Source organism: Galeopterus variegatus, unplaced genomic scaffold, assembly GCF_000696425.1.
Source record: "Galeopterus variegatus unplaced genomic scaffold, G_variegatus-3.0.2 Scaffold74, whole genome shotgun sequence".
NCBI classification, from domain to species: Eukaryota; Metazoa; Chordata; class Mammalia; order Dermoptera; family Cynocephalidae; genus Galeopterus; species Galeopterus variegatus.
In genome coordinates, this window is record NW_007726185.1 from 881,535 (window position 1) to 893,282 (window position 11,748).

An 11,748-nucleotide genomic window follows, 5' to 3' on the forward strand; every position below is an offset into this window, starting at 1 on the left:
GATGATACACAACTATGCACATAGAAGGTCCTAGCAATCAAGAGAAAATGTGTATATGTATTTATCTCCCTGGGAAAAATAGGACCAGGAAGTAAACCTTGATGTTTCACGTCCCGGGATTTATTATATGTGCTTTTGTGAATGATTTTATCACCTTCTGATGAAATTTTAATGAGGGTGTCCTGCTTTTATAATCAGATGGCATATTAAAGATTTCTTACCGAACATAAAGACACACGAACGCCTACTCTTAAGAACAGGAATTTATTTCATGCCACTGAAACTTCAAAAATCATTACTGGCCTTCGCCTGAGAGGTCTTTTGAGTTATGCATAATTTAAAAAGAGGTAGGGACTGAAAAAACAAAACAAAAAACCAAAAGGTAAGGTTATCAGTTAATACTAGCCGGCACTTACTATATACCATTGTAAAACCTGTAAGTTCACTTTTGGCACTGGCTCCTGCCTCGTTTCACATTGTTTTCATAAGAGTGTTAGAGCACAAACAATATGGAACTTTGTTACCCTTTCAAAATGAAGTTAGTCCAAAATATTTCATTCGTGTGGTAGGAAAGGAGTTAAATGCAGGGTATATGCTCAGTGTTGTAAGGTGTGTGTGTGTCTGTGTCTATGTGCTTTAAATAAGACTTAAAAAAAAAAAAAAAGACTTCTTCCAGAGTGTTAGATTCATTGCTTTCTTGGTTTAGTTCACCATTCTGAAGTCTTCCCCATCAAAGCCATCCAGTGGAGTGTCCTGCCACCTGGGGACAGAGGTCAGGGCAGGTGCTGGGCCCAGCCCGTCCTCCACTTGTTTCCTTCACATCTGTGTCTGGGAGATGGACCCCACCACGGAATACGGGTTCATCTTTTCTGGGCTCTTTTTCTTTTCATCCTCATCAAACTGAGCTTCAATCTCTGCTGGATTGACGTAAGTGTAGAATCGAGCCATGACAGCAAATATTATACAGACGACCAGAAGCAATGAGGCAAACAGAACGTACTCGGCCCACTGTGAAGGAATTGGAGTTGAGACAATGAAAAAAACACAAAAATAATACAGGTCTTACTCACGTACATGTTGCATGCACATTCTCTTGCTCTGTCCAGGTGGAAGGTGCTATGAAATTAAATGGTTATGGAAAACTGGTCGGCAACTAATTTAGAAAAAGAAGGGCAGCTTTTCTTGAATGCCCAAGTATGCAGATCACATTTTTTCCCAATAGCTCTGGGGTGCAGAAACACAGGCTTGGGAGAGAGGAGAGAAAATTTCTGAAAAATCAGAGCCTTGGGACACCTGGCTGGTCTGAAGGATGGAGACCAAGAGAACACAAGCAGTACCCTTGACGGAAAAAGAATGAACTGAACTGTGCCAAGTTAAGACCCCCATATCGTCCCCTGGCAACACCCTGAGCTCCTGAGCATGCAGCATTAGTCACCCTCTCATGACAGTCAGTGCAGGAAGTAATGAAACTGATGGTGTAACAGACAACTCTCTGATGAGGTGGATACGCTACAGTGCTGAAGGAAAGTGTTTGAGTATTGGAAAAGCCCTTGCTTTATTTTAGCTGGTAAAATTACAACCATCTCTAGAATGGCTTTAGCTTCAGGAATTATGAAAGTTTGTCGATAATGTATCTGGTTTGGGGCTATTAAGCTGCATTCACTGAAGCTAGGAAAGATGTTTCCTTTGTGATAGTAAACCACATTACGGTGTGCGTATGTTAACCCTATCAGTTTATTTTGATCACCAGTTTCCAACTGTGTAATACCATGTGGATATAAGAAGAATCATCAGAAACTTTGCCATAAGGCAATTTGGTAACAGCCCTATCTGACTGGTCTGGCAGTTTTATCTAGCCATTAGCCCAAACTATGGCTGGGAGGGTCGTCATGATGACCACTAACAGACAAGAAGAGGCGCACGCAGCCTGCTTTCCCACCCCGTGCATACCTGTTTGCTGATCTGGCCAACCCCTGCCACAATGAGCACAATGATGTTGCCAACAGCCACTGTCAGCAGCCACCCTGCCTGCAGCACCGACTTCATGTTGGAAGGAGCCTGAGGAGGCAAAGCAGAGGGAATTCCAATCTAGATCTCAGCCCCAGGGCAGGAGGACACAACTCACTGATTCATTTCATTCATTCATTTCGTTGCATATAAAAGTCAGGTTGGTTTAAATGTTAAAAGGGTCATCACTTGGGTAGCAAGATACCAAACACTCACATTGTATGAGCATACAAGAGTCCCTGTGTGTCACTCTCTTCACGCTTGCAAAGTTGTCCTCTTAGTTAATTGGGCAAATGTACAGATGAACTGACTCTGTCTACAGAAGTGTGTCCAAGCAAAGCCATCTGGCATGTTCTTCCCCCACATGGAGGCTGCTGTCTGGGCTGCAAGCTTGCTCTTCTGTGGCTTTCCTGCCCCCTTACCAAAGTCTCCCTTCAAACTCTTGTCACCTGTATTATAGTCATCTCCTTTATTAGACTGTGAGGTCATCACAGAAACGGACTCTCTGACTCATATTTACCATCTTTACCACAAAAAATTGAGGGTACTAGGCATCGTGGGATACAATAACTATCACTGTAGTTTTGACAAAATAGTTCAGAAATTAAGCTCTGATTTGGGTATCAACAAAATTTGCCTCATTAGTCTAATGCACTTAAAAGCAACATTATTTTTTAACTTGTTTTTAAAGCTAGGCCTAATCTGATGTGTTTATCGGGAGCTACAAAGAGACCTCAGCCCAACATTGAAGATAAGGAGGACACAGACTTGTAAATGAGCACTTCTATGAAGAGTGTGTCCCACTGAAATGTTTCAGAATGTTAGCATCCACTGACTGTCATGACCTTGGTGGCAGTCATTACTACAGTTTTTCCTCCTAAGGACTCTAAATCTCCAGCGTATGACACTAGAATACAGACACACAAAGCTGAACAGAGTAATAGCCTTATTCAGTAAAGACCAAGACTTGGTGATCTCAAAGACCTTGTTCTATGGAAGATACCATAGTGCTTTCCAGAATTCTTTAAAACTGAAGACACAGCTATCCCTGATTTAAATGAAGTCCCAGCAGCATTTTCTGAAGGCAAGGCTCTAGCAGAAGTGTGATAAAAACAATGAACAAGAAACCTGAGAATATGAAAACTCCAGTCCAGTGATAGAGAAGACCACCTCGCCACAGGTCAAAAGGAAATACTGCGGGATTTGCAGAGCCATGTTAACTGTGTTGGGTGAAATATCTTCAAATTCCTTCACTTCGGCACAGCCATCGTCCTAAACCAATCAGGCAAAAGCGGGAAGAAGAAATTAAAGTTGAAATGGTTTCTAGAATAACAATTGTTCAAACAGGTAAATTGAGTTTGACTTTCTAGGGTTACATCCTACAACTTGTCAAGTAAGTACACATTTTAAATGCAAATATGCAACATTGCATTTTATACTTGTGATGGGATTTTATACTTATGATGGGATATACAAGCATATTGGTATATTGGTATTTTCCTCTTAAATAAGAGAGCAGATTGGAAATCAGGTTTGTTTAAAACATTGCCATCTCTTTGAATTATAAGTTCCTAAAGTCCACGTTAATAGTCTATCCTGGCGAACATGAACTTTTCATCAGAGTGAGTCAGTTTAATTTTATTCTAATGGTTAACAATTTAAGCCAACAATAACTTAAAGAATTAGCAGCAACTTAAACTAATTCCAAGCCCATTTAAAATACAGATCCTAATGTGATTCTAGTTAAATCATTACTGTGTCCTAAGTGTTTGTGAGGGTTCATATCAACAAAGTTTGAGTAGAGCCTCTGGTATGACGGGATGAGTCACTAACCTGACTTTTGATTACATAGGTGTAAGCACTACCAAATTGAAGTTTGGAAGATTGGAAATCATGTGAACACGGTGGTAAAATCTCTGTTGAGCTTATTGTGAAGCTTTTTCTATTTAAAGAAAGAATAAAATAGGTTAACATTCTTGGTATTAAAAGCTTCAATGTATTTTTTTAAAGAAAAAGACTTGAAATCTTTGAACTTTGGAGCGAAGTGTCCAGTATAGATACTTACATGCCAGAAGTAAAAAACTGATATTCGCTGGCATTGTGACTGGTGATATTTTCATAAACTTGCCCACTCATTGTGATGTTGATGGCCTCATTAAAAGTATTTACAAATCTGAAACAGAAAATCATCTGTCTTGTAACCGAACTATGGTATAATTTATTCTAGGTCACCTTTGCACCTGCCGTTGGGCTGCACTCCCTTTTTTGAAGGAATTTAAGATATTTACGGATTTCTAGAGGAAAAAGGCAGAAAGTTAGCAACCCTAGGTTTGCCCTTGCTCCCGCTCATGAGAACACACCTAAAAGAATTTATTTAACACTGTTTATATGTGCCAGGTACTGTTCTGCATACTTTGTAAATGTCACCTAGTTCAATTCTATTTGGGGATATCAAGTAGGTACTGATCCTTTCCCCTTCAAGAAGGTAGGGATGCTTTCATGTTCCTCGCTTCAGAAGCTTTAGAGCAAAAGTGGAGGACCCAAAAGCTAGAAGACAGCCCCCAACCTGGGCTTCTTTTGGAGGGGTGAGAAGGGAAGCCCACTCATTTCCTGTAGGAGCCTGAGGCAGGAAAGGACTCCAAGGATTGGAGAGGAAGAAATGGGCCAACCCAGTAATAAGAGACAGTTTTAAGGAATTCTCCTAAGTTGGTGAAGACCTGTGTGGTCCTGGAGTGACAATGACCAGCGCCCTGCTGTTATATAGCCAGGAATGGAAGATACAATAAGACTGGGCCCTTGGTCCCAGAGCTTCCACACTCTGCAAAGTCCCCCATGCCCCAGGTCCACATGGAACCAGCTGAGCTGCTTGCCTTCACAGGACCAGACAGGTGAACAGTGTGCACAGGTGATTAGAGATCCCTTCTTTAGATGTTTCAGGAGACAGAAGACCCTAAAACTCCTGTACTACCCTAAGGAGCAGGAGGGTGGTGCCCCAAAGAGGACCAGGTGATTTATTCCTACCAAACAGGTAAGTGAAGGCCTCTAGCAGATTATCTGATATAGAGAACAAGAAGTAATAATAGTATATAACTAAGTACCATAAAGAACAATTTAACCTTTATATTCCTAAAATATGCGGCCAAGTTTCACCGGCTTTGTGGCAACAAGTAATACTGGTCAAATTCTAGGTATTGGGAGAAAATTTCTATGAATTCAACTCAGGCCCTGAAGTCCTGAGGCATTCTACTTGGTGCAGTTTGACAGGTGATTAATATAGAAAATTGAACCGGACACAGGTCAACATGAGCCTAAGTAGATAGAAATATAAAAGCTGCTTTTATCAAGGATTGAAATCTTCCATTCAAAAGAGATAGACAAAGTATGAGATTAGGAAGTAAACCTTAGAGCCTGGGGCCTGGCTTTATAATTTACAAGACACGACATTGAATGAATCCCTGAGTGGATCTCTGAACTACCTGCCTGACATAAGTCTCAGGGGTGGTGCGATAAGAAATGAAAACAGTCTGGAAAAAATGCAGTGTCACGCATATCCGATGTGTTTCGTATGCAAACATGGAAACCAGTAGAGCCTAGCAGCAGACATACTCTGAGTGTCCTGGAGGGTGGGAGGAGCAGAGTCAAGATCTACTGTGCTCTCAGAGTTTGGATCAGGTACTGTCCTAGGTCCCGTTCATGGTTCAAGTTAGCTTAGGCCTCGTAAGGAGCACCAGGATCAAAGGCTAAGAGATGGTCACAGGGATGAGGATGAAGAGTGGAAACCAGCTGAGAAAATGACAAGATGGGACCAGTTACTTAAAGACTAACCAAGAGGAAGAGGAGTTTGTTCCTTCTCAATCTTTCTAAAACATCTCTAGGAGATATAATTCACATACCGTGAAATTCACCTACTTAAAGCACACATTTCAGTGGTTTTAGTATATTCACAGGCCTGTGCAACCATTGCAATAAAATTCTCATCACTCCAGGTAGAAACTCCATACCCACTCGCAGCCACTCCATTTCCTTGCCTGGCCCCTAATTAGTGGCCACTGATCTGCTTTCTGTCTCTACGGATTTGCCCGACATTTCATTTAAATGGAATCATACATTATGGATCTTCGTGACTGGCTTCTCTCACTTTGCATATTGTTTTTAGGGCTCATTCACACTGTAGCATGTATCAGTACTTCACTCCTTTTTATGACGGAGTAATATTCCATTGTATGGATATAGCACATTTTATCAGTTGATGGGCATTTGAGTTGTTTTCCCATTTTGTCTATTGGGAATAATGCTGCCATGAGCATTCATGTGCAAATTTGTGTGTAGACATATGTTTTCATTTCTTTGGGGTATATAGGTAGGAGTGAAATTGCTGAGTCATCCGGTGCAGCTCTATGTTTAACCCCTTGAGGAGCTGTTTTTCAAAGTGGTTGCACCATTTTACGTGTCCACCAGTATTGGATAAAGGCTCTGATTTATCTGTACTCTAACATGTGGTGATTACAGGCAAGATCTTTTCTAGCTACTTATAAATATACAGTATAATATTATTAGCTCTAGTCAGCTTAGAACACCTATCTACCTGCAGGTTTGTACCTGTTAATCCACCACTTACTTTCCCTCACTGCCCCACCCCTTTCCCTTCCTGGCCTCTAGTAACCATTATTCTACTCTCTACTTTTACGGGAACCACTTTTTTTTTTTTTTTAGATTCCACATATGTGTGAGATCATGTATTTGTCTTTCTGTGTCTGGCTTACTTCACTCAACATGATGGTTTCCAGTTCCATCCATGTTGCTGAAAATGACAGACTTTAATTTTTTCTTATGGTTGAGTAGTAGTATATTGTATATCATAGTTTTTTTTTTTTTATCCATTTATCTGTTGATGAAAACTTAGATTCATTCTCTCTCTTGGCTATTGTAAATAGTGCTGTTATGAACTTGAGAGTGCAGGTGTCTTTTTGATATATTGACTTCATTTCTTTTGGGTATATACCCAGTGGTGGAATTGCTGGGTCATAAGGTAGTTCAATTTTTAGTCTTTTGAGGAATCTCCATACTGTTTTCCATAATGGCTGTATTAATTTACATTCCCACCAACAATATAGGAGTGTTCCCTTTTTCCTGCATCCTCACCAGCATTTGTTATTTTCTGTCTTTGATAACAGTCATTCTAACTGGAGTAAGATGATATCTCACTGTGGTTTTAATTTGCATTTCCTAGATGATTAGTGATGTTGAGCATTTTTTCATGTGCCTGTTGGCCATTTGTATCTTCTTTTGAGAAATGTCTGTTCAGGTCCTTTCCCATTTTTAAAATTGGGTTATTTGCTTTTTTGTTGTTTGTTTTGTTTGTTTTTTGCTGCTGAGTTAAGTTCCTTACATGCTATGGATATTAGCCCCTTGTCAGATGCGTAGTTTGCAAACCCTTTCTCCCATTCTGTAGATTGTCCCTTCACTTTGTTGATTGTATCCTTTGCTGTGCAGAACTTTTTAGTTTCATATAGTCCCATTTGTCTATTTTTGCATAAGTTACATGTGCCTTCACAGTCTCATTCCAAAAAGCCCTGCCCAATCCAATTTCATGTAGTTTTCTACATTTTCTTCTGGTAGTTTCATAGCTATGGATCTTAAATTTAGGTCTTTAATCCCCTTGGAGTTGATTTTTTTGTATATGGTGAGAAGTGGGGGTTTATTTATATCTTCTGCATGTGGATATCCAGTTTTCACAGCACCATTTATTGAAGAGGCTGTCCTTTCCCCAATGTATGTTCTTGGCACCTTTGCCAAAAATCAGTTGGTTGTAAATGCATAAATTTATTTCTGGACTCTCTATTCTGTTCCATTGGTTTACTTGTCTGTTTTTATGCCAGTATCATTCTGTTTTGGTTACTGTAGCTTTATAGTATACCTGAAGTTAGGTAGTGTGATGCCTTCAGCTTTATTCTTTTTGTTCAAAATTGCTTTGGTTATACAGGGTCTTTTGTGGTTCCATACAAATTTTAAGATTGTTTTTTCTATTTCTGTGAAAAAAGTCATTGGTATTTTGATAGGAATTGCATTGAATATGTAGATTCTTTTGGGTTGTACGGACATTTTGGTGATATTAATTCTTCCAATCCATGAACACGGGATATGTTTTCATTTATTGTCTTCTTCAGTTTCTTTCACCAATGTTTCATAGTTTTCATTGTAGAAGTCTTTCACCTCCTTGGTTAACTTATTCTTAAGTAATTTCATTTTTCAGGAGCTTACTGTAAATGGAATTGCTTTCTTGATTCCTTTTTCATATATTTTGTTACTGGCATATATGACTATTGATTTTCGTATGTTGATTTTGTATTCTGCCACTGTACTGAATTCATTAGTTCTAGTAATTTTTTGATGGAGTCTTTATGGTTTTCTATGTGTATGATCATGTCATCTGCAGGTAGAGATAGTTTGACTGCTTCCTTTCCAATTTGGGTGCTCTTTATTGCTTTCTCTTGCTTTATTCCTCTGGCTATTAACTTTTAATACTATGTTGAGTAAGAATGGGGAAAGTGGGCATCCTTATCTTTTTCCAGATCTTAGAAAAAAAGCCTTCAACTTTTGTCTATTCATTATATTAGCTGTGGGTTTGTCATATATGGACTTTATTGTGTTGATTTCACTCCTTTACCTCATTTGTTGAGTGTTTTTATTATGAAGTGTATTGAATTTTATCAAATGCTTTTTCTGTGTCTATCGAAATGATCAAATGGTTATTGTCTTTTATTCTGTTGATGTGATGTACCGCATTTATTAATTTATGTATGTTGAACCCCGAGATGAGTCCCACTTGGTTGTGGTGAATGATCTTTTTAACGCACTGTTGAATTCAGTTTGCTAATACTTTGTTGAGGATTATTTGCATCTATGTTCATTAGGGATAGTGGTCTGTAGTTTTCTTTTTTTAATTGTGTCCTTTTCCAGTTTTGGCCTGAGAGGGTAATGTTACTCTTTTAGAATGAGTTTGGGAGTATTCCCTCCTCTCCAACTTTTTGGAAGAGTTTGTTTTAGAATTGGTATTGGTTCTTCTTTAAATGTTTTGTAGAATTAGGCAGTGAAGCTGTCTAGTCCTAGGGTTTTCTTTGTTGGGAAACTTCAAGCTTGTTACTTGCTGTTGGTCTGTTTATTTTCTAATTCTTCATGATTCAACCTTGATAGGTTGTATGTGCCCAGGAATTTATCCATTTCTTCTTGACCTTTCAGTTTGTTAGTGTATAATTGTTCATAATAGTCTCATGATCTTTTGGGTTTTGGTGGTGTAAGTTGTAATGTCTCCTTTTTCATTTCTGATTTTATTTATTAGAGTCTTGTCTCTTTTTTTCTTTCCTAGTTTAGCTAAAGGTCTATTGATTTTGTTTATCTTTCCAAAAACCCAACTCTTTGTTTCATTGATCTTCTGTATTGTTTTTTTTAAATCTCGAATTCATTTATTTCTGTTCTGATCTTTATTATATTCCTCCATATACTAATTTTGGATTTGGTTAGTTCTTGTTTTACTAGTTCCTTGAGGTATAATGTTAGGTTGTTCATTTGAAGTCTTTCTACTTTTTTGACATAGGTGTTTATTGCTATAAATGCCCTTCTTAGAAATGCTTTTGCTGTATTCCCCTGGGTTCTGGTATGTAATGTTTTCATTTTCATTTGTCTCCAGGAATTTTTAAGTTTTCTTTTTAATTTCTTCTTTGACCCATTCATTGTTTAGGAGCATGTTGTTTAATTTCCATGTATTTGTGTAGTTTCCAAGGTTTCACTTGATATTGATTTCTAGTTTTATCCCATTGTGGTTGGAAAAGATAGTTGATATAATTTCAATTATTTTGAATCTGTTGAAACTTTTTTCATGACCTGACTTGTGGTATATGAATTTAGACATGTGTTAAAATTCATAGAACTGTATGCCAAAAAGAAATCAATTCCAAGATCTCATCAAAGACAATTTTTAAAAAATGAGGCTTTAATAGCATCAGAACAAGAAAGGATATCACAATCCAAATTGCCCAAAGTTTCCCAAGTTAGGAAACACTTCTGAAGAAATCAAAGCAACAGAAACCAATTCTGAGGCAAAAAGGAAACCCTAGACATACTTCCAGTTCAGAATCAAACACAAAGATCCATAAAGGACCAGGTGACCATCCTCAGTGTATTCCTTCCAGATCTACTAGGGCATCTGTGTATGTGCATGTGTATGGAATGAAGGAACAATCCGAGAGATCAGAGGTGCGGCAGGATGGTGAACTAGAGGTGCCCAATGTATGATCCTCCCACAGAGAGGGACTAGAGCAAGGAAAGAACACCTAAGTTCCAGGGAGAGCATCAGTGGGAGAGTGTGGGAGGGCAGCAGGAGGCTGGTGAGGACCCTGTGCAGCATGAAAACTGAGCAGGGTAGTGTAGAGGAGAGAGAGGCATGTAGCTTCAGCCTGGATCTCCCAAACCAGGATCAACCAGGATGAATTCTCCTTCGTGGTGGAAAGAATCTGCTCAGCTGTGAGCACTTCCCAGAGGTAACCCTCCTCCTGCTCCTGCCCCAGCCTGCCCCCACCACCACTGCAGTTGCCTATGCCATTGCCCAGTCCCAGAGCTGTAGCCCTTCTCCCTGCACAGGAGTTCATCCTGTGCAGCACACCCCACCCCATGACCTATGTTGCCTGCACAGTGCCAGGTACCTGCATGGCTCTAGCCTTCCAACTGCCTGTGTGGCCCCAGCAGCCCACATGACCCCAACCGCCTGGCCACCAATGTGACCCCAACCATCCAGCTGCCAACATGGTCCCAGCCCCCTGCCTGGGCCCAGCCATTCAGCTACCCATGTGGCCCCACCCACATGCATGGGCCCAGCCATCCAGCTGCCCAAACAGCCCCATCGACCTGTGTGGGCCCAGCTGCACAGATATAGCTGCCAGCATCACCCAGAAATACTGAGTCTACCCAAAACCAAAACTAAAACACTCCATATAATGGGAAATATAAAACAAATCTACAAGAGGGAGTCCCTCTCCTCAAAGGCCACCCAGAGTAATAGAAGAAGCAACTACCAGATGACTAGACATCAACATAGGCATACTAGAAATATGAAAAAACAAGAAAATATGACACCATCAAAGGAACAATATAATTCTCAAATACCAGACCCCATACAACAGGAAACTGTTGATATGTCTGAAAGAGAATTCTGAGTAACAATCTTAAAGAAACTCAGTGAGATATAAGAAAATTCAGTTAGACAACACAACAAAATGAGAAAATCAATCCAGGACATGAAGGAAGAAATTTACAAAGAGATAAATACCATGAAAAGAATGTAGCAGAATTCCTGGAACTGAAAGACTCATTCAAAGAAATAAAACCTACAACTGAGAGCATAAGCAGCACACTAGAGCAAGTAGAAGAAAGAATTTCTGATCTTGAAGATGGTCTTTTTGAAATTACCCAAGCAGGCAAAACATGTTCTCACTTATTTTTGGGAGCTATAAATAAATAAATAAATAAACAAATAAATAAATAAATATACAAACAAGCAGTGGGGGGGGGGGGCAGGGAAGAAGACACAACAATCACAACAATTCCTTGAACTTGTTAAGACAAGTGAAGTGGGCCGGCCCGGTGGCGCACTGGATAGTGCGCCGCTTGGGAAGCGCGGTGGCGCTCCCGCCCGAGGGTTCGGATCCCATATACAGACCGGTTCCCGCTCGCTCGCTGGCTGAGCGT

General features: G+C 39.8%; 1 protein-coding gene across 1 annotated transcript in view; it reads right to left on the reverse strand.

Moving 5' to 3' along the window:
- Positions 1-248: 248 nt before the first annotated feature.
- The window catches only part of SLC15A1 (solute carrier family 15 (oligopeptide transporter), member 1), a 44,937-nt gene continuing 33,437 nt past the window's right edge, over positions 249-11,748 (reverse strand). Inside the window, exons 20-24 of the mRNA XM_008578509.1 lie at positions 4,073-4,180; positions 3,841-3,949; positions 3,136-3,279; positions 1,951-2,058; positions 249-1,008 (exon numbers count right to left, since the gene is read on the reverse strand). Of these exons, the coding sequence (XP_008576731.1) occupies positions 817-1,008; positions 1,951-2,058; positions 3,136-3,279; positions 3,841-3,949; positions 4,073-4,180 (661 nt within the window). The 3' untranslated portion in view covers positions 249-816. The remainder of the gene's footprint in view (positions 1,009-1,950; positions 2,059-3,135; positions 3,280-3,840; positions 3,950-4,072; positions 4,181-11,748) is intronic.